The sequence below is a fragment of the Oncorhynchus kisutch genome, linkage group LG19 (genome assembly GCF_002021735.2).
Source record: "Oncorhynchus kisutch isolate 150728-3 linkage group LG19, Okis_V2, whole genome shotgun sequence".
NCBI classification, from domain to species: Eukaryota; Metazoa; Chordata; class Actinopteri; order Salmoniformes; family Salmonidae; genus Oncorhynchus; species Oncorhynchus kisutch.
Window position 1 is genome coordinate 9,291,296 of NC_034192.2, and position 23,243 is coordinate 9,314,538.

Below are 23,243 nucleotides of genomic sequence, written 5' to 3' on the forward strand. Positions count from 1 at the left end.
CTTACCTGGAGCTCTATAAATGTTATGACAGACATGGAACTCTCTCTCTCTTTCTTATCCACTCCATCTCTCCAGGCAACAGCAAGAACAGAAGACAGAGCATGCTCTTCTAGACGTTCTGCTCCAGGGTGGAGCTGGTTCATGTTGCTATAGTAACCGACTCTCGCTTGGGATGAGAATGAACAGGACAGAGCCCCCTCTCGCATGAGCCCCTCACCCCTGGAGAGACCCCCTCACCCCCATAGAGCGAGTGAGTCTGGAGTTGATTGGGGAGGGAGAGATGAACTACGTTTATTTATTTGAAGATATGGAAGGGGGTTAGGGGGTATATTTTGCTGCTAAACTACTACTGTCTGTATTTAACACGCAGTTTGTGTATATGATTATGTGAACTCCGACACCATGCACAACCGACCAGTCGCTAAGGTTACTATTGTTATTGATATGAATTATGGTTATTATGATTCCACTGATGATCTCGATGTTGTTTATCATAGCTGTTACCTTTGCTGTTGTGCATGTCATTGTGTTCAGAGACTGAATGCCTTTTTAGCATTTTTTTTCTCAAGTACTTTCTCAAGCTTCCTCTGATGGCAGTGTGACTGAAGTGAGACCAGACTAGTGCAGACTGGGAGAGAGGGACTGGGAGTGTCTGGTCCTCAACTGGAAATCTTTCTTCTGAACTGAATCATTTCCCGGCCTCCCTCTCATTCTCCTTGACCTAGAACGTTTCAGGAGCCAGACTGGGGTTAGGAAGGGGTCAAAATGGGGTTGAGATGGGGTCAGGAGAGCACAACGACCCTCAGTCTTTTAGGCAACGAATGGGACCACAGCAGAAGGTGGAGTTTGACTCCCCAGGACATTTCCGGTCTCCCTCGCCGCTTGTCATGGCAACAGCAAAGCGGCGATTAGGGAGGAGAGAAACACTGAAACGCCGCAGGAAGTAATGTGACATCCGGAAGGAACCCATCGGTCTCTCCCTCTGTTTCCCCCACCCCCCAGGATGGTCTTGACTTAAGTTATTGTATGCAAGTTCTTAATTTTCTCTTCTTGCCTTTTTGGAGGTCTACAAATACCGTCTGTTTTTGTGCATCATCAATAACTGTAAGCAGTTACTAGTTTTTTGAATGGCTCTCTACTCTGTAGCTGGCCATGGGAGTGGGGATGTACCATGATTTCAGGGCAATACTAGGATGACTGGTGCTTTAAAATGGCTGACTTGATTTGACAGTATTAAGAGATGTTGTTTTCTATGTTAGACCTTTTGACCTCCTTGTGAATACAGTGTCGTGTGGCATGTCAAGGGGCAGCAGCTTCGCCTCTCAAAGGAGAAGAAATACTTGTTGTTTCAGTCTGCATTGGACCACTCCTCTCTCTTTCCAGCGTTTGTACACATTTCAAATTGACATTTGAAATAGACTTAAGCCGCTGTGTGTGTTTAACTGACAGTGTTGTATATTAATATTGTCATACTGTACTTTTTCACGTTTAAGAATGACCTGAGCTTACCTGAGCGCGTGCACATCTGACATGGAATGCCAGCTGTGGTAACTCAACCTCTCTGGGACACTGACAGTTGGTGGTCCTGTACCTCTTTTTACTGGAACTATTTATTTCTCATAATCACAGTAAAAATGTGTCTGTTTGCTAAATACATTTTGTCTTTATTGTGGTTTTCTGGGTGAAATTGCAGTAGCTGATGACACACACACACCAGATAAAATGAGTTGTATAGCAGTCAATGCTTCATGTTTATTTAAAACTGTAAGTCATTTTTACTTGACTCTCGAACAGCAAAACAAATAGCAAATCATTATGAGAATACATTTGTATCAATTCCTTTCTAAAAAATTTTTTACAAAGCTGTTACAAATAAGCTTTTGTTTAATATTGAACTGGAATTTCGTCTCTTGAAAATAAAACATTTCCATAACTCTTACGTTTGACAAGGCACAGCCGGTACAAGGTGATAATGCTTAGTGTAATGCAATACAAAACCATAGAAAAACCAATACAACCAGGTTCACAGCCTCAGGTGAACATATCAACCACTATACAATGATATAAAGCGTTATAACCACGCCCTGTCTCTTATAAAGCGTTATAACCACGCCCTGTCTCTTATAAAGCGTTATAACCATACGCCAGACAAGGTACAATGCATGGAACAGCATTCTGAAGAGGATAAATATGGGATAACTTTATTTTTTTTCAAGATGGATGAGATGAGTAAGTAAAAAATAAAAAAAACGTAACGAAACTAAAGAAGATGTATCTTAAAGTCAATGATATTGACACCGTTGAAGGCTGATCCAGTAGGTTTGCAGCAGTGTCCTGATATTTGCTGGCTTAACCTGATTTGGCCTCGAGTCCTGCTGTGTCGGGGTGCAGGATTTGAACTTGTGTGGACTGGGCCTATTTGTTCGGGTCGGGCCTGTTTTGGTCCAGTTGGTAGTAGAGTCCAGTAGAGTATGGTACTGTCCTCCAGGAAGATCAGGACTTGTGTGGGCTGTGGGAGAGCAGTAGAGGGGAGGAGGTGTCCAGGCTGGACAAGGGGACTGGGATGGGCCCATTCAGCAGGGTGGGGAACTACAGACAGATGGACAAGACCGGTGAGATCCACTGTCAGGTAGGAAATGGCACACAATAAAAATGATGCACCCCATATTATAGTGAGGTGAAGTACATTCATCTCTATCCCTAGTATAGTGTGATACTTGTGTACTATTACTGCTAATGATCATTTTCTTTATAAAGAACTCTAGCCAAAACTCTGGGTAACTCTGGAGAGGCTGCTGACTGAGTTTAAGAATCCCGTAAAATGGTGGCTGAGGTATTTTAACGCCCATCCCTACTGACGATGGAAGGAGAGGCACTTCCTGATGTGGGAGTGGGTGGGGCTCCTGACCCCCCACCCCTGTCCACACCAGAAAGGAAACATCTGTAGCTTATTTTGAAACCCATGCACACGGTGAATCACACACACACTTAAGTACAATCACAGTGAACCGCTCACACACACAGAACTAAATAGCGGTGGTGTCATGTGACTCTTGTTGTTGTTGTTGTTGAAAATGAGGCTGTTTGGGGGAATCTTCTGTCTTAGCAAGGGTTCAGGGAACTTTCAAAACATTTTCTGTTTTTCCAGAAGTCCTGGATGGAGGACTACAGATTTACTGCTTATTCCCTCCTCGATCTGGGATCCTACAATCGGGATTTCGGGAAACCAGGGAATTTAAGGTTTTGCAACCCAAGTCGTAGCTCAAACTTCTAACTCAGACTGTCAGCATTCACTATCCCTCCTTTTTTTTACCAGTTCGAGTGGAGCCCTTTCCCTCTCAGCTCAGCACGAACAAGCAAATACTAAACTGTCCTCCCCTAACCCTTTGTCACCCATCCCACAATGTTCCTCTCTGTCCCTCCCTCTCTCCTCAACTCCCATCAGTCTTCACTCCAGGTAGTGTCATTCTTACTTTCTCCTCTCTCTTTATTCTCTTTTAGAGAGAGTGTGTGTGTGTCACCTGGAACAGGGGTCCATGGCCCTGCAGGCGAGCGGGGCTCAGGGATCCTCCAGGACTCAGACTGCTCCAGAAATGGATACTGGACAGCAGGGGACTGGGGGTGAGGATGAGACCTGAGGGAGTCTAGAGGGGGAGAACAAAGAGTTTATGGAAAGGGTGAGAGATGTCAATTTGTTAAATGTTCTGTTGGTGTTTTTATTGGTGATCTGTAAAATGATCTAGCCGAGTATGAACACACACAGCACAGAGGTTTAATTTCTCCCTGTGGTTATTCAGTCCTGCTGCGCTGGCACTGTTTGTTTTAGTAAAACACTGGAACTAGGAGGGGAGAGGGCTTCATACCCTGCTTTGGGGGAGACTGGGGGAGTGAATTCAAGGCTGACTTGGGGAACTCTTGAGGTCACAGAACTTGGAAAACTAGGTTTGAGCTGAGAAGCTACATATGACATCAATTTCTCCCTATCGCTCTCTCTCCCTGACTTAATTTCTCTGTTAAAGGGGGGTTGTGTTTATGTGGGTAAGGAATGATGTATGCTACTTTAATGTGTTGTTTTGTTGTGGCCCAATAAAGAGAAGTTTTAGATTCTCTCTCCCTCTCTCTGTATCCGTGGTATTAAAACAGCCCTTACCTTACGACGCGATTCAAGAGATTTAGGAACATATGGCTTCACTTAGACCTCCCCACCCTCCCTCCTTTGCACTCTCCCTCCCTCTCTCCTCCTTACTAGTCTCGCTCCCCACCCTCCTTTCTTTGCACTCTCTCTCTCCTTCCCTCTCTCCTCCTTTCTAGTCTCGCTCCCCACCCTATCCCTCTTTTCCGCTTACCTCTTCCACTCATTCCCTCATTTCCTCTCTCCGTCTCTCACCAATAACTCTCTCTTACCTCCCTCTCCTCGCCCTACCCTGCTTCATGGTAAGGAAAGGACAGACCGTTCCAGAGAGACTCAGGGATAAGTCCAGATAAGTCATGTATTTTCCCCCAATGTCATTACACACATAAATCAGCACGTACACACACAGAGGGTGAGGGTGGAGCGAGTGTATGCGTTTGTGTTCAGGGCTAACCTGGGAAAAGATTGTGAGTGAGGGTGGTGCTGACCTGTGCAGTGAAGAAGGCTGGTGTTAGGGACCCAGAGGGCAGCGCAGGACTGTTGAGGGCGATAGATCCGATGTCATTGGCTGTCAGGAGCAGGGAGGGTGCAGATATCTCCAGGCCTTTTGGCTTCCTGGTTTTTGGCGGGACGCTATTGGCTAAGCCCCTCTTCTCTGGCGTGGGTGTGACCTGGCCACGGTCTCTGTGACCAGATGATAGGTTAAGGGGTTGAGCACTCTGCTCTGATTCATCAGTCTCACGGGCGGGGCTCCGTGCCCTCCAGAGTGTGTGGGTGGGGCTGTGTGATGGGGAGGAGGAGCAGGACGAGGAGTAGGCTAGCCTTGGGGAAGGTTTGGACAAATAATAGCCCTCGTTTGAGGAAGGTGGTGGGGATGAAGGCAGCGACACCACCGGCAGTGCCCCGTCCTTATGGCTGCGGTTCTGAACAAAGCGAATCACTGTGCCACTGTCATCATGGTGATCATGTCGAGGCTCCACCTTGATTGGCCGGAGCAGATCAGGGGGGCGGAGGAGGTCCTGGGGATGCTGGAGGGAGCTGACAGTAAAGGAGGAGTAGAGTCCTGAGTGGAGGTACTCGTTCCTCCCTGGGGGGCCGCCCCTCATCCCCTCCTCATCCCCCTCCCCCTCTGACAGGGCCCCACCAGTCTCATCACACCCCCGCACACCCATCTCCACTGTCGCGGGGTCCATCTTCAGGATCTCTGGAAAGGACACAAATTTGTACACAAACTTCTGGCCAATCACCTTCTTGATGATGTTCTGGAGAAGAGGGGAGGAGTTGAAGCATCATATGTTATACAGTGTAATGTTAACATGCATGCCATGATATATGGTGGTTTGACCTGTAGAATTGGTACAGACATGTTCATGCTGTGTTGAGGTATTTGGTATTTATGAGGATCCCCATTAGCCGCTGCAAAAGCATCAGCTACTCTTCCTGGGGTCCACATGACATAATACATAGTACAGAACATTTAGTTAAGGACTGAAATACTTATCAGTACATTAACACAATATCTAGGTGTAATACATAATACAGTGCAAATTACAATACAATATATTTAAAATGGCTGTCTTGTCATAGTCCCTTTTGTGCAGTAAGGTGTAATTTCTTTTTTTTACTGGGTTTAGTGCTAGTTTGAGTTACCTGGGGTGGCAGAGAGTTCCATCTAGTCATGGCTCTATCTAATACTGTGTGTTTCCCAGCCTCTGTTCTGGACCTGGGGACTGTGAAGAGACCTCTGGTTGCATGTCTTGTGTTGTACTTCAGAGTGTCTGAACTGTGTGACAACTGCTTGAGTAGTTCGGTACCTTCAACATATCAATACCTCGCACAAAGACCAATAGTGATGCAGTCAATCTCTCCTCAACTTCCTGTCTGTGCACATTCAAGTGTGATACATGCTGCCTTGTTCTGGAACATCTGCAATTGACCTATGTCCTGCTTTGCTACCCATGACCACACAGCTGGGAAGTAGTCCAGGTGCGACAAAGCTAGGGCCTGTAGGACCTGTCTGGTCCACTGAGAAGTCAGAGCAACGCCCTATCATGGACAGACCTCTTCCCATTTTAGCAACCATTGAGTCTATATGTTTTGACAATGACAGCTTGCTATCTAGGGTTACACCCAGCAGTTTAGTCTCTTCAACTTGCTCAATTGCCACATTACTCAATAAGATATCTAAATGAGGTTTCGCACTGAGCAAGTGATTTGTCCCAAAAATTATGCTTTTTGTTTTTGAAATATTTAGCAACAGCCTATTGCTAGTTACCCTTTCTAAAACTGACTGGTTCTCTATGTTAAGTGTCTCAGTTATTTATTTGACTGTTGTAGCTAGAGGTCGACCGATTATGATTTTTCAACACCGATTATTGGAGGACCAAAAAAAGGCGCTACCGATTAAATCGGCTGATTTAAAAAAAAAATATATATATATATATATATATATATATATAACAAAATACAACAATACTGAATGAACACTTATTTTAACTTAATATAATACATCAATAAATAATGAAACATGTTTGGTTTAAATAATGCAAAAACAAAGTGTTGGAGAAGAAAGTAAAAGTGCAATATGTGCCATGTAAAAAAAGCTAACGTTTAAGTTCCTTGCTCAGAACATGAGAACACATGAAAGCTGGTGGTTCCTTTTAACATGAGACTTCAATATTTCAAGGTAAGAGGTTTTAGGTTGTAGTTAATATAGTATTTATAGGACTATTTCTCTCTATACCATTTGTATTTCATATACCTTCGACTATTGGATGTTCTTACTTTAGTATTGCCAGTGTAACAGTATAGCTTCCATCCCTCTCTTCGCCCCTACCTGGGCTCGAACCAGGAACACAACGACAACAGCCACCCTCGAAGCATCGTTACCCATCGCTCCACAAAAGCCGCGGCCCTTGCAGTGCAAGGGGAACAACTACTCCAAGTCTCAGAGCGAGTGACGTCACCGATTGAACCGCTATTAGCGCGCACCCCGCTAACTAGCTAGCCATTTCACATCGGTTACACCAGCCTAATCTCGGGAGTTGATAGGCTTGAAGTCATAAACAGCTCAATGCTTGAAGCATTGCGAAGAGCTGCTGGCAAAATGCACGAAAGTGCTGTTTGAATGAATGCGTACGAGCCTGCTGCTGCCTACCATCGCTCAGTCAGACTGCCTTACCAAATATCAAATCATAGACTTAATTATAACATAACACACAGAAATACAAGCCTTTGGTCATTAATATGGTCGAATCCGGAAATTAGCATTTAGAAAACAAAACGTTTTATTTCAGTGAGATACGGAACCGTTCCGTATTTTATCTAACGTGTGGCATCCCTAAGTCTAAATATTGCTGTTACATTGTGCGAACTTCAATGTTATGTCACAATTACGTAAAATTCTGGCTAATTAGTTCGCAACGAGCCAGGCGGCCCAAACTGTTGCATATACCCTGACTCTGCGTGCAAGGAACGCAAGAGAAGTGACACAATTTCACGTGGTTAATATTGCCTGCTAACCTGGATTTCTTTTAGCTAAATATGCAGGTTTAAAAATATATACTTCTGTGTATTGATTTTAAGAAAGGCATTGGTGTTTATGGTTAGGTACAGTCATGCAACGATTGTGCTTTTTTTGCAAATGCGCTTTTGATAAATCATCCCCCGTTTGGCGAAGTTGGCTGTCTTTGTTAGGAAGAAAGTCTTCACACAGTTCGCAACGAGCCAGGCGGCCCAAACTGCTGCATATACCCTGACTCTGTTGCAAGAGAAGTGACACAATTTACCTAGTTAAAAGAAATTCATGTTAGAATGCAATATTAACTAAATATGCAGGTTTAAAAATATATACTTGTGTATTGATTTTAAGAAAGGCATTGATGTTTATGGTTAGGTACACATTGGAGCAACGACAGTCATTTTTCGCGAATACGCACTGCATCGATTATATGCAACGCAGGACACGCTAGATAAACTATGAATATCGTCAACCATGTGTAGTTAACTAGTGATTATGATTCATTGTTTTTTATAAGAAGTTTAATGCTAGCTAGCAAGTTACCTTGGCTTCTTACTGCATTCGCGTAACAGGCAGGCTACTCGTGGAGTGCAATGAGGCAGATGGTTAGCGCGTCGGACTAGTTAACTGTAAGGTTGCAAGATTGAGCTGACAAGGTAAAAATCTGTTGTCCTGCCCCTGAACAAGGCAGTTAACCCACCGTTCCTAGGCCGTCATTGAAAATAAGAATGTGTTCTTAGCTACTTGCCTAGTTAAATAAAAGGTGTAAAAAATACAAATATATATATATTTTTTTAATTGGCCACATCGGTGTCCAAAAATACCGATTTTCGATTGTTAGGAAAATTTCAAACCGGCCCTAATTAAATCGGCCATTCCGATTAATCGGTCAACCTCTAGTTGTAGCAGACGTGTATGCTGTTGAGATGTCAGCGTACATAGACACACAGGCATTAGTCAGTGGAAGGTCATTTGTAAAAATAGAAAACAATGGCCTTAGCCGGCTGCCCTGCGGTGTACCACACTCAACTGAATTTGCATGAGAGAGGCTTCCATTAACAAAGACCCTCTGTGTTCTATTAGGTAACTCTCAATCCATAATAAGGCAGAAGATGCAAATAGCACCTACATTTTTTTTAGCAATAGGTTATGATCAATGATATTAAAAGATGCACTGAAGTCTAACAAAGCAACCCAATCTTCTTACTGTCAATTACTTTCAGCCAACCATCAGTCATTTGTGTCCATGTAGAGTGCCCATCACTGTAAGCATGCTGAAAGTCTGTTGCTGAAAGTCTTTTTCTGCAAAATAACTTTATTTGATCAAATGTTTTTCCAAAAGTTTGCTAAGCACATGTAACAAGCTGATTGGTCAGCTGTTTGAATAATTAGAGGGTCCTGCTATTCTTGGGTAGCAGAATGACCAGGCTTAAATTGAAGATGTGGCAAACGAGTCACAATGAGTCACAATGTATTCCGCTACCAACCTCCGCAGTTTACCATCCAGGTTGTCGGTACCAGGTGGTTTGTCCTTATTTATAGATAGCAACCATTTTTCACCCTTCCACACAGACTTTGTGGAACTCAAAACTACAGTGCTTGCCTTTTCATTATTTGGTCCATTATGCATAAATAGGAAGACAAAGCATTTGTTGTTTGGATGTCATACCTAAGTTTGTTAATCTTGTCAACAACAACAAATATGAAAGTGGTTGGCAATATCAAAGGGTTTTGTGATGAACAAGCCATCTGCCTTAATGAAGGAGGAAGCCGAGGTTTGCTTTTTTGCATCAAATATCATTAAAGTTCTCCAGAGCGTTTTACTATCATTCTTTTATATAATTTCTTAAACTATACGCTAGAACTATTTTTAATTTGGTTTAGTTACATGATTTCTCAATTTACTGTATGTTTGTGAAGGGTTTATACCATGTTGGTGTACCTGGTCATCCGTGTTGTACCTGGTCATCCGTACCAGCAGGTGTGTGTTTGGTGTTTGTGTAGTGCCAATGTAATCTATGGGAGGTGTACCTTGTCATAGTAGTAACGCAGGGCGCGGCTCAGCTTGTCATAGTTCATGTTGGTCTTGTTCTTCCTCAGGCCCCACAGCTTGGCCACCTCTTCGGACTTGAGCAGTTTAAACTCCCCGTCGTCAGACGTCCAGCAGATCAGGTGCTTGTGGCTCTGGTCCAATAACAGCTGCAGCAGGAACTGCCACAACGTGATGGCACTCTCCATGACTGGAGAGAGAGGGAGAAAGAAAGAGGGGTTACACTTGCACGGCATGTAAATTGACGAACACACATTCTAACCCTCAAGTACAAAAGCCTCCCCCATGTCCCGCCCCCAACCAAGAAGGCATTTCCTGCACCATAAAAGCCTACCCATAAAGACACAAAACACACCAACAACACATTTAGTTCATCACTACAGCAGACACTTAGTATTTTGCTACTTCTGGCATCATGTGCCAGATCCGGTGCCAACCAATGTACTGTCTATAGACATATGTATGCCTATGAGGCAAAGTGCCAGCCAGCGACATCATACATCTCATATTACAATATGTTGAAGTGGGGAATAAAAGCCATTACTGCACATGTAATGAGACACACCAGGGGCTATGTAAAACTTTCACTCGCTAGAGCGCTTGGCTGGCTGCCCAAATGATAAGAAGACGGGTCAACACAGCAGCTCTTTGTGAATGAGGGGCTGCCTGGCAGCTTTAGTACATGAGACAAGTCAGAGAAGCTTGTCCACTCAAACTCGATGCCACTCCACTAACACGCATGCACACTCAGTTACTTGCACTCACTCATACGCTGTGCTTTGACTGCGTGCTTCGTAGTAGTAATTATGTTTCATTATAGGTCAAAATAAAGAGTTCAAGTGTGTGTGCTTGTGTCAGAGTTCAGGGACTTTGTGCTGCCAACTATGGCCAGACGGGTGGAGCTAGGGATGTTTCCGTGGTGATAAAAGAGGACGTGGTCAGTGCCCCTCTGCCAAGACAGGCCACAGCCCAACGACACTATTTACCTTGACTTCACTGTCCGTCTGTCTCTCACTCCACACAGACAACTTTCTGTGCATCTCTCTCTCACACACACACATGCCCCAGACACAAGCTTGTCTGTTTGAAAATACCGAACAGAGAATCCTGCTTTCCCTCCTCCTCCATCCCTCTCTCCACCTCCATCCCTCTCAGTGGGAGAGCGACCATCCAGGAGAGGAAAAAGGTGAATACCCCCTCTGTCTCTGTTTCCTGAGGAGGTCTCCTGTGTGTGTGTGTGTGTGTGTGTGTGTGTGTGTGTGTGTGCATGTTTTTGTGTATGGTAGGGATGTGTGGGTGTGTGTATGTCTATAGCGTGTCTGATGGGAGACCATAAAGCTGTCTAAATGAGGACTTCCTGTCATTCTGCTACAGGGCGTCTTCCCGGGGAAAGGCCAGTCCCAACTCAAAGGTAGGAATTCCTGTCACCGGGAACCATCGGAAACACAGAGACCTCGCAGATGAGACAAATGGACGGGTTTCCTCCTCGCCTCGCTCTGGTACAGCAACACACAACACCCATTTCCTATTCCACAACAACATATGGAGAATGCATTGCATACATGTATGTACTCTGGGTCTCCCCCAGGACATGCTGTGGCATGATGTATGAGGGATTTAGTCTTTGATGTTCCATAGTGACAAGGGTTAACTAGCCAAGCTCAGAGACAAAACAGCAGGATCTGTTCATTTGGGGATATCCTTAGCAGTAGTAAGGAAACATGCAACTGCATTGCCTGATAAACACGGGATTGGTGCAATTAAAAACACTGTCATCATAGATGTACATCTGTTTTATTGCAGCATTGAACATGTCCACGTTATTTATTTGTACTGTGGGATGATAGGCCCACAGCTAAGAGTCTCTCCACCTGGACAGGTACACACACTCTACATGTAGCTTCTGGTAGGGATTATTTATTTTGTTGATACGGAGTTTCTAGTATCTTATAACAGTGCTATGACACAGAGAGAGAAATTATACAGCTGGTCCTCTGGATATGCTTCTCCAGTATCGACCAAACGGAAACCCGTTATGAGCTCTCTGTGTGGGGGGGATTACTTAACCATGACTAAATGCGCTCTCTTCCTGCGCACTACCAATGGAAAAACCAACTAGCCACTGCGCTACGCGTTCCTGTCGCTAGCACGTACTGAACAACCAACAGTGACTTCATGAGACGTCATAGGCTATATAATGCCTCTGGTCGCTGTATCGTACCAAACGCCGTATATAGACGCTCTGGAGTATGGATTATCATCCGTGGAACACCGGGCTCGGGTTTGTGCAGAGCCATCGGTGTTGGAGAGCCTGGAACACTCAAACGGCTCTTTGTTTGCCCCATGACTCATTTTCAAGATGTTGTCTGCTGCCAGTTTCAATCCGGAAGCGCATGGCAATTAGTCTGTAGAGTCCAGACAAACCAGAAAGTCTACTATAGTTGTTAAAGGGCCATGAGCGCATTTTCACACCAACAGCTAATTGGAGTTGCCAAATGCATCACAAACAATACATTGCGCGAGAAAAGCAGACTAGAGCACCGTGACAGACCCGAGCGATTTGAGTTTGACATCCAATGTGTGAATAACGGAGTAGCCCAATGTTAGAAAACATCAAAACGAAAATAAACTTAACTTTTTATGGCGTACTTTTATGAATAGAAGGAAACACATACCTTTTACGCAAATGTATACATGTGTGCCAAGATAGCGTAACAAATCGCGGATATGCTACCAGCATCTATCGACTGTCGTCCCCTAAATTCCAAGTTCATTGTGATGACCCGAGTTATATCATATTTCCAAACTATATTTTCTGGTACAGAGTTCACTTCTAAGTCATCATCACTCAAACTCAGTGACTATCCTGGTTTAATAAAGTGAATATGAATATAGATAAGCATGCCTCCACATACCCTGGTATTGGACGTCTGCGTTCCTTCTGTATATGTTTTTAAAGAGAATTCCGTATAATGCGCTGGTTTTCCATTCTGATGCCGTCTGAGCTGCGGGACTCGAGACTGTAAGGGGATCCGGAGGTTTTTTTCTTCTACAGAGCAGGAAGTCGGAGCGCGCAGACAGAGAGCCGGCTCACTTCCTCTCGCGCATTATTCCCCAGGCTCTCGGCCGTCTGTGTAAACACGCTTTTCCTCCTCTTTGCGCGCACACACACACACACACAGTAATATTGTAATTCTGACTACTTACTGGCCCAAATGACGTCACCTTCTTGGCCAGCAGCTGGAGGCGTTCGTGTTCCTTCCTCCACACACACACACACACACACACACTCTGACTGCTCTCTCTCTCTGTGTGTGTGGTGAGATGATGGATAATTTTAAGGATAGCCTACTTCTTGAAATTGAATGCAACAACTAGCCCCTTTCCATAATTTGATGTCAATGAGATTTCACACACACACAGAGAGAGAGAGAGCAGTCAGAGTGTGGATCTTACATGGATCTGATTAAATCCTGGCCTTAGTGGAATAAAGTGATGTGATTATGTTTGTGTTAATGAGAAAATGCAATAAGTAGACATATGTGTGCACGTGAGTTTGTGTGTGTTGGGAGTGGATCCACTTTTCCGGTTTCATGCATGGATTTCCTCTCACTGACAGGAAACCGTAGCTCACAAAACATATGCAGTCACATAGGTCAGTAGCCTACAAATAGCGGGCCTCAGGGTTCCTGACCCGCCCTACTGTAGTTTACCTCCTTGTCCAAATTTAAATATTGAAATATGAATAAGAATTTATTTGACCGAGGCGCACCCTGACAGAAAGATGCATCAATCTCAGAAAAAGCATCCGAGCAAGCTAAACTAAACAGTTTGTAACCAAGAAATTATAGTATTATATATTATTTATGTCCAGACAGCATCAGATACATGGGCTCCTGTTGACAATGCTTCGGTTGAAATTTGCATAAAGTAGAGGGGGAGCTCAACTTTTTCTACCGTTCCTCTAACAGGGTTCTCGCTGCACATCTCTCTGTGTGTTCTCGTTGAAAATGAAAGGGGGCGGACTTCTCCTGCCGAATTCGTTGCTGGTGAAAACCTTCAGACCAGAGGGGCGCTGTTTTGCTCGCTCGGATGCTTTCTCCAGTGAGAGAGAGGAAGAGGCGAAGCCCAATGCGTTTGTATGGGCATAATATGCAGACCTCAGTTTATAGCCTGCCTTCCCACCTTTGGGACGGTAACTCCCATTGTTAGGGCGGAGACATGAACATCTCGACATTATATACAGACTCTTTTGAATTGGAAAGGAAAGTTGGCGAATGCACAGTGCACTGTTAGCATGATGGCTTCCACTAAAGTAAATGGATGTTTTTCCTAAATTATTTCATTACGCCTGTCTAAATACAATTAAAATAATTATAAATACTTCACCAGAGAGCATGACATATCCACAAAGCAATCATTAGCTTCTTCTTTTTTAATAGCTGTAGGTAGGCCTACGCATATTTGGGAAGCCTGCAATTTGGGCAGCGCGCATGGCAATGGGCCTAGTTGATTGAGTTGCGGCTGTCAGTGAAAAGCATCTAAAATATGTGTGAAGATAATGTGTGTTGAGTATCATTTAAAATGTTGCAACAGGGGGGGGGGGGGAAGATATGGCGAAGATATGGCATGTCTCTCTCCAGAATACATGCTCTCAGCTTTCCAGAATGCGCTCAGTTGTCTCCTGCCAATTCTTGCGAATTCATTGTTTCATTGTGTGAATTGTTTGCCCTTTAATTGTGTATTTTAATAAATTCCCCAGTATGTCGCCAGTAGTCCTAGTAAATGTACCGTTAATTCCCCAGTAGTCCTAGTAAATGTACCGTTAATTCCCCAGTATGTCGCCAGTAGTCCTAGTAAATGTACCGTTAATTCCCCAGTATGTCGCCAGTAGTCCTAGTAAATGTACCGTTAATTCCCCAGTATGTCGCCAGTAGTCCTAGTAAATGTACCGTTAATTCCCCAGTATGTCGCCAGTAGTCCTAGTAAATGTACCGTTCATTCCCCAGTATGTCGCCAGTAGTCCTAGTAAATGTACCGTTAATTCCCCAGTATGTCGCCAGTAGTCCTAGTAAATGTACCGTTAATTCCCCAGTATGTCGCCAGTAGTCCTAGTAAATGTACCGTTAATTCCCCATGATTTTGTTACATTCATTTATATTAATGCATGTATTAATTACAGTCATTTAGCCTACGGTTCTCATTCTCTGCTTGGAAACGTTGTTTGCATAGTTCACAACCTGCTGACTTACCTAGTTAAATAAAGGTTAAATACTTGAGCAGTGGTGACCTGTTGTTCAGGGCCGGTGACCTGTTGTTCAGGGCCGGTGCTGAAAAGCCCCACCTGTTTTGAACCCCACATTTTTTGCACCCAAATGTTATTTTGGCATAAATGTCACATATCAGTTTGCAAACAATGTAAAAAAAATATATATATTATTGAGTTAATAAAGCCGCATACAAACATGGTCTCTTTTTTTCTTGAGTAAGGCTGCTCCAAAATGTAGGTGTGTCAGCCTAGCTCAGTGCTTTCTGTGGTGGTGGGGCAAGCCAGTAGAAAATACAGAGCGTTGCGCTGTGATTGGCTCAGTGTTCTGTAATTGATGGGGACACTACGTCACCGCCAAGTGTAAGGGTAGAGATAGAAAATTCCAGCCCCTTGTGTGCTGCCATAGAGTTACATTAGAAGTGCCCATCCACGAAGGCTCAAGGTCATTGGCCACAGATAAAATGATGTCAAATCACATATCTACAGGAGATTTGATTGGTCAACATCATACTTTCAAAATCTTAGCTAGCAGTCATCTTCATGAATCAAGTCAAACATCTACTGCAAATCCTTTTTAATCCTTGTCAAATGAAGAGAAATAATGAAGAGAAATTATAGATAAAACATATCAGTGCTCAACAAGTTGGAAATCTCAAATTCAACCATAAGTGGTTTGGAAGGAATCAGTGGCTTACAGCAAGTATTGCCAAGCAATCATTAGCCTGATATTCAGTGGAGTGGCTGTATGGTCCCAAGTCCAAGATTAATGGTTTCTTTCTCTAGTTAGTGCAATTAATGTATTGTTTAGTGTTGTGTTGTGTCGTGTCTTTGCTGGCATGCATCCCAACACACTCACCCAACATTACTACTTTACTCTAAAATTATCTCTCTAAACAAGTGAATTATTTATCTTAAGGCTTTCTTACTTCTATATTAAAAAATATATATAGATCTAACTTCATTGGAATATATTTACACATTTTTCAAAATTTCAATGCATGTGTCTATACACGCATACGCACGCACAAGCACACTTTTAAAATAGAGGTTCTCTAAGAAAAATTGTGGATCTTCTCCACTTACATCATGTGAGGCTGGAGAAATAGTGTTTGGGGATATTTATTGAATGTTGTAGCGTGTTGTATTACCAGTACCTAATGCAGACAAAGTAGGTCAAGGGTATAAGTAGAGAACAAGGAGTAAAACTAAAATCAAACGTTAAACTCTGTCTCAACTCAATTTATTGAGTGCCTCTCTCAGGCATTTCGGCAAGCCTAAAGTTGGTAGGATGTCAAAACTGAATTTGTGTAGCTTAGAAATCACTTCGGAAATACAAATCCACAAATTGGATTTAACACCCATAAATTGAATACAAAAAATTGCAACTTCCTCTGTTTAGTATTGCACTTCCGGTGAAGGGGACAACGCGAGAGTTTTCCACCTCGCTCCGCCTATTTCTCTCTGGTAACAACAAACAGCGCCAAACTGCTATAACCGTTAATGGACCGAACCCCGGTGTGTTGCGTTCCTGACGGAACAATGGACCCGTTATGGAAAAAAGTCAACTCATTTACTGGACCTATTCCCCGGTCAAGACACGGACACCGAGCAGCGGCTATTCGGGAACTTATTATCGTGTTTGGAGGTGGAAACGAGGGGATAGCGGAGGAGCTCCATGTTTACAACACCGGTAGGCTAACGCGTTAATGAACGATAGCTAATGGATGCTACACATTTTGTGTTTGAGAAGTGAGCTAACTTAACTATTTGGTTTTTCTAGCCATCTGGTGCGACTAATATGTTAATGCCTTGAAAGTTTCACAAACATTCCCTGAAGCTAAGCAGCCAGCTTGCTTACTTGGCTAACGTTAGCTAGCGAAGCTAACCAAATGTATATATACTGTCTATGGTTGTTATCAGATGTAGTTTCTGTGTAGAATAGCTAACTTAGCTAGCATACAATTGATGTGGAACAGATGATCACTTGAGAATCTCGAGGCCATGTAGCTAACAAACAAACAATTGTCGACTTAGCTTTTATAAGTTATATTGCGTAATTATAGTCACACAGTGCATTATGATTGAGTAAACATTAGTTATTCTCAGGTGATCAGATCTCTGGCCCTTTGTCTAGTCTCTAAGCAGTGGTTTCTCCCAGCGGTGAGAGGGGACATCCCTCCAGGCTGTGCTGCCCATGGTTTTGCCTGTGAGGGAACCCGCATCCTGGTCTTTGGCGGCATGGTGGAATTTGGCAAATACAACAACAGCCTGTACGAGCTACAGGTGAGGCTCTCGCACTCACTTGCGTCTTCTGTAATAAACATCCTCTTGTCATGTTTTATGCATAAGGTGAAGGGTGTGCTGCAGAATTGTCATTCACAGACCTGTAGCTCTGATGGAAGGTCTTCACAAGTACAGCATCTTTCCCCCTTAGATTGTACAGTAGATTGTATGTAGTCACTCGGATGGATAAGATGCCATAGTTGACCTCTGACCCTTTGTCTATCAGGCGAGCCGCTGGCTGTGGAAGAAGCTGAAACCCAGGCCACCAAAGAATGGCATGCCGCCCCCATGTCCCCGCCTCGGACACAGCTTCACCCTCATTGGGAACAAGTGCTACCTGTTCGGGGGACTGGCCAATGACAGTGAGGACCCCAATGGCAATGTCCCAAGGTATGGAGCTATGTATATAGCTCCAACAGTCTCCAACACAGCTTCTCTAATCAGGGTACTGAGGGTTGTGATAATCATAAGAAACCTTAATGCTTGCTCTGTCACTAATGATGTTCTCATCTAGCCTGGACCCAGATCTGTTTGGCCACACCAATGACCATAGGAGTTGGCAAGACCGCATAAACAGATCTGGGACCAGGCTAGTTCTCATTCCACTGGCTCTCTGTTTTCTCTCTGCAGGTACCTAGATGACTTTTATGAGCTGGAGCTGCAGTCAGTGTCAGGGGTGAAGGGTTGGAACATTCCAGATACTAAGGGTGTGGGTCCGTGGGCTCGAGAGTCCCACACCTCGGTGGCATACACTGGGACAAGCTCCCCCAAACTCTACATCTTCGGAGGGATGAGAGGCAGTCGCCTTGACGACCTCTGGCAGCTTGACCTCGGTAACCTCATCTCAGTCTACTAACATGCTTTGATGAACCACAATCTGACCACAACACTTTGAATGAACTAATCTCCTTGGTGTGAATTCAGGTTGCTGTAGCTGTAACCAACCTTCCGTTTCCATAAACCGTAACCTTGCATTTGTGTTTGTGGCGATGAAATGATTGAAGTGAGGTAATCTAACTGGCTCTCCACTCTCTTCTGTCTGATCTTTAGAATCTATGACATGGTCTACACCTGACACTAAAGGACCCCTTCCTCTACCTAGAAGCCTTCACTCTGCCAACGTTATAGAAAACAAGTAATGGAAATAGTTATTTTGTGTGTGCTGTATATGTTTGTGTGGCATCATGGATGTTTGCCTAATATGTTTTATTTTTTTTGTTGCTTTGCCTCTGTGTGGGAAGGATGTATGTTTTTGGGGGATGGGTTCCCGTTCCAGAGACAGACAAACCTAACGCCCTGGGAGCTGAATGGATATGTACCAACTCCTTATCAGTGCTCAACTTAGGTCAGTATCATACATCATTATTACAAGCTCATCACTTAGGGTATCTGGCTGGTCACATAACAGGCATTCCATTTAAATTCATATTATGAGAATCATCACATTCAATTGAACCCAGTAAGGTTAAATCAATCAAATGTATGTATAAAGCCCCTTCTCCATCTGCAGAAGTTAAAGTGCTTAAACAGTTTACCCCTTTTCCTGTTGATATCAGACACCATGACATGGCAGAGCCTAGGCCCGGATCAGCAACAGGGGCAGACAGTGAGCCAGGGTGACCAGGAAGATCCCCAGCCCAGCAGCGGGGGACCCCGAGCCAGGGCAGGCCACTGTGCTGCCTCTGTCGGCTCCCGCCTCTACATCTGGAGCGGCCGTGACGGCTACCGGAAGAGCTGGAACTACCAGGTGTGCTGCAAGGACCTGTGGTATCTGGAGACAGGTGAGAAGAGAGACAAGGATACTATTAATATCAGCATGTCTTATTACTGTCGCTCAAAATGTGCTGCAGCGTCATACCATCTTTAAAGCATATTTGTATATATTTTTAAAAACCTTTATTTAACTAGGAAAGTCAGTGAAGAGTGTATTTCTCATTTGTTCACACTTGCTATCTGCAAGGCCATTTTGCTGCTACAACCTAACTGTGACTTGTGGTGTTTTCAGAGCGGCCCTCCACCCCAGCAGCAGTACTACTGGTCAAGTCCACCGTCAACATGCTCCATGTGGCCTGGCGCCCCCTACCTGCAGCAGAGTGTTACATCCTCCAGCTGCAGCCCGTCTCCCCCTCCAACACCCCAGCCAACCCCACTGCCCGACCCAGCACAGATGGCCAGGAGAGGAACCCCCAGGACCAAGGTGAGAGGAGAAATCTACCTGCTGCTCCCACACAACCAATCAGAGGCCATTAATTTGAATAGGAATGACAACAGGGAATTTCACATGGCCTTCAGAGGAGTTCTGTCTGATGCCAAGCAATTGGCTTTGAAAGTGGTTTAGAAGCAGAAGCCTTTGTCCAGGGCCATCTGGTCCACTCTCAAGGCCAGGGTTGACGCCTATACTGGGCCAGGGTTGAAGGTTGAAGCAGGCTAAGAAGAGGCATATATGTAAAGCTATGCTTAATGTGCTCTTTTTCCTCCAGATGTCCAGTCAGCTCAGGTCCCAGATGACCCCACCTCACAGGAAGCCCAGAATACATCCCAACAGGTCAGATGGTGACCCTTATACCCATATCCAGTTGTCTTAGCTACAGTGCTGGGAAAGTGCTATATTCAGATGGTGTTAGTACTGCCATTGAGACTGTAACAGCTAAGCTAAATGTTACATCCATATTTTGTTAATGCTACATTGACTGACACTGAATATTGCGGTCTCTTCACCTTGCACGCCAGGAGGTGGCTGCAGGGCAGAAGGTGACTCCCATGGAAGTGTCAGAGGCTGTTCGAGACCCCCACCCAGAGGGAGAAAGTGATGCTAGTGGAAAAACACACTCCGAGTCCTTTGGACAGGAGGGTGACCCCACAAAAACCTCCCAGCGCTCGGACACAGTGGCGAGCAGTGAGCACCTGCCAGGTAACAGCATGGACCCCAAGCTAGCTTTTTACTAGTATGGTTTGAATATCATCGGCATAACCAATGACAGTCCTTCCTCATTCACAGGACAAGAACCTGACAGCACTTCCTCAGATCCCAACACTGTCAAATGCAAGGTAGGATTAGAATACTAAGGAAGTTATTAATTTGTCTACCATAGAGACTGAAGGAAATAATGCCTGTCTGTGCCCTGTAGGTATCTGGTGAGAAATTAGATGAGTCTGAGTGGTTTGATGCTGGAGTGTTCAAAACCCTGTTCTCTGAGGTTACCCACTACTACCTGCCACCTGAAAATGACATTATTTCCACCATCTACAGCAGACCCACTAACACTAAAGAGGTAAGCCACATCTTGGTTTGAATCTTAAATGACAGTATATAATGAAAAACTTCCCCCAGAATGTGTGCAGATAACATGCAGTAACCATCTTTGGCTAGCAGTCATTTTTGTTAATTTGTCTCTAATCTGTTTATTGATTTCCCAATTTGACACACACCACACTCCCACAGATTAATTTGCAGGGGCCTCAGGACTATGAGTGGAGGGAGAAGCAGGAGCTGTGTCCAGGTGTAGCGTACAGGTTCAGAGTAGCAGGCATCAACAGCTGTGGTCAGGGAAACTTCAGCCCTGCCAGCGAGTTCAAAACCTGCCAGCCCGGCTTTCCCGGAGCGCCCTCAGCTGTCAAGATCACCAAGGTACAGTACACTCCTACAGCCTACTTTACACACAGAGAAGGTTACTGATGAGGGGTGTAAATGAGGCCAAGCACACTGTGCCAACAGAATGTGCTGCCAGCATTGGTTATTGTTCAATAAAGGCTTCAGAGAGCTCACATGGGAGATTGTGATTTCTTTCTGCCTTTCTAGTTCCACAATATATTTCTAGTTTTATCAAATGTGTATCATTGTTTCATCTCAATTAGATGTTTTTCCTCTCATCCTTTATCCACCAACCCCCTCCTCCAGGCTAATGACTCTGTCCACATCACGTGGGACTCCCCCACCTCCCCGTCAGGTAAGATCCTGGAGTACTCCATGTACCTGGCGGTGAGGAAGAACCGGTCCAGCAGCAGCTCTGAGCGTCCTGGCCAGCTGGCCTTCATCAGGATCTACCGCGGCACCAAGACCTCTTGCACCGTCAGCCCCGCCCACCTGGCCAATGCCTACATCGACAGTTCCGCCCCCAACCGGCCAGCTGTCGTCTTCCGCATCGCGGCCAAGAACGAGCAGGGCTATGGGCCCGCCACACAGATTCGCTGGCTACAGGGTATGCGGCAAGACGGGTGGGGGGGTGGTTTATCCTGACCCTGAATCAGTACTCTAGTGGCATACTGACTGTCACAACTGAGTGGTCTCTAACCATGGGCTCTGTCTCCTTTCAGATGCCAGTAAACTCAAAGCCTCATCACAACCAGACGGCAGCCCCACAGAGGCAGAACAGGAGGCAGCAGACAGGTGAACAAGCTCTGCTCTCATCTGACTAAACCTTAGGAGAAGGTTTATATGAGATGAGTTGTCCCTTGCCGTTGTCAGGCTTGCTCTTTTTAGAGTTTGATGTTAGAGGACTTATTGTCGTTTTTTTCTCCTCGTGTCTTGCAGCTCAGGTTGAAGATGGACTGCCAGACGCTTGCCGATACCCAGGAAAGATGATGTAACTAGTCAGAGGGCATGACTACTTTCCAACCCGAGCCATGTCCCTCACAAAAAGGCTGTACAGAACTTATAGATTAAGTTATTTTGTATGTTTTTTCTAATTGTTGTACATAACTGTTGCGTGTGTTAATTTCCACCTGTCATTTGACCACACTGTATTACATTATAGTGTACAAAAAGTTGTACTTCCATTAGTATTTTTGAAGTTAAATAGATAACTGATGTTATGACCAGAGAATTACCCCTCTTGTCAAACAGACAAGGAATGAATGTGCCTTAGTGTATGAAGGGGTTTTGAATGGGGATGATGATCAACTGGCCAGCGACTGCTTCACTATAATTAACATGTAGCAAACTTGAATAGTAGTGTGATATTTTGCGTGTTTATAATTTGGGCCAAGTCGATGGTTGTATTTCAGCCTCAGCATGCAGAAGTATTTTTGTAAAGTATAACATGATTCCAACACAGCACTTCTTACATGCCTTGTGGGTATGGAATGTGAGGGTTTGAGTCCATCAATTTGTTGTTCATTTACCATTTCATATTTATGGATACTGTTATTATCCTTTATTCAATTGTCTTTATTTTTATTTTGTAGCCATAGGAAGTAAGCCATGTGTTTATCTTAAGCTATCCATACTTCTGTTAATACATAAATACAGTGATTAACACTACCTTTCCTCTCTTATAGCACTGTAGCTCACTATGCAATGTGGAAATCACAAGGTTTCTTTAGGCCGCTCATTGAATTTACAAATTGAATTGTAGATTTGATCCAGACATTAATTCCATCTGATTCCAAAGCTACTCAGTATGGCAAAAGCGAAGATGCATATGTTTCAAATATTTTTGTTGTTGTTGTTGAAACTAACTTCTTTCTTTTTTTTACCATATGTTACTCAGTGAGTATGTAGCCTAGATCTCATTTTTGTTTTGTTAATATGAGCTCATTACAGGAGAGAATTGTTTTAAGGTTCCTGTTTTGTTACAGGGTTGTATTGAAAAATAATCCGGGCTGCATGACTATGTTATCCCTGTACTCTTGGTAGGTGTATGTTGTACAATGTGTCAAAGGAGAACCTAGAACATTGTGGACTTCTGTTAACAGTCCAAATGTGGTTCAAATACACCAATAAATAAAACTGGTCATGACAATCTGCTAATGAGCATTGACTATGTGTGTGTGTGATCATTGTCTGAAATCAGGTCGTCATTGGCATCAGTTATTTAACATCTACCGGTAAATTTCAAAATACACCGCAAAACCTTTAGTTAATTTGTGAAAATGGATCAAACTGAAAACTTAAATTCATTGCAGCAAGTGTTCAGGACTCACGAGCACTTTTCCAAGAGCTTATGTAATGTTGCCATTTAACCACATGGGGCTAAAATTGAAGTAGAGT

At 44.1% G+C, this 23,243-nt stretch overlaps 3 protein-coding genes across 5 annotated transcripts in view; 2 read left to right on the top strand and 1 right to left on the bottom strand.

The window, feature by feature from the left end:
• Positions 1-2,138, top strand: part of LOC109910360 (cyclin-dependent kinase 17-like) — a 44,254-nt gene extending 42,116 nt beyond the window's left edge. Inside the window, exon 16 of the mRNA XM_020509539.2 lies at positions 76-2,138. Coding sequence (XP_020365128.1) covers positions 76-113 — 38 coding nt within the window. The 3' untranslated portion in view covers positions 114-2,138. The remainder of the gene's footprint in view (positions 1-75) is intronic.
• On the bottom strand, positions 1,719-12,985 carry LOC109910361 (ETS domain-containing protein Elk-3-like). Of its 3 annotated transcripts, none has more exons than XM_020509540.2 (5): positions 12,618-12,985; positions 9,684-9,892; positions 4,621-5,394; positions 3,522-3,644; positions 1,719-2,589 (listed from the first exon to the last, which is right to left on the bottom strand). In XM_020509540.2, exons 2-5 carry the CDS (start codon positions 9,888-9,890, stop codon positions 2,494-2,496), a joined length of 1,200 nt encoding a protein of 399 aa, XP_020365129.1. In that variant the 5' UTR covers positions 9,891-9,892; positions 12,618-12,985; the 3' UTR covers positions 1,719-2,493. The 3 variants fall into 3 exon arrangements, with proteins under 3 accessions (XP_020365129.1, XP_031653088.1, XP_020365130.1); XM_031797228.1 differs by having other exon boundaries at positions 1,719-2,622; positions 12,618-12,833; XM_020509541.2 differs by having other exon boundaries at positions 3,474-3,644; positions 12,618-12,833.
• A 2,962-nt stretch (positions 12,986-15,947) lies between these two features.
• On the top strand, positions 15,948-23,013 carry LOC109910362 (host cell factor 2). Its single transcript, XM_020509542.2, has 16 exons — positions 15,948-16,661; positions 17,106-17,254; positions 17,481-17,644; positions 17,885-18,087; positions 18,305-18,389; positions 18,496-18,599; positions 18,811-19,035; positions 19,260-19,451; positions 19,735-19,799; positions 19,985-20,165; positions 20,253-20,302; positions 20,383-20,526; positions 20,697-20,882; positions 21,153-21,453; positions 21,569-21,641; positions 21,786-23,013. Exons 1-16 carry the CDS (start codon positions 16,472-16,474, stop codon positions 21,793-21,795), a joined length of 2,322 nt encoding a protein of 773 aa, XP_020365131.1. The 5' UTR covers positions 15,948-16,471; the 3' UTR covers positions 21,796-23,013.
• Positions 23,014-23,243: the final 230 nt, after the last annotated feature.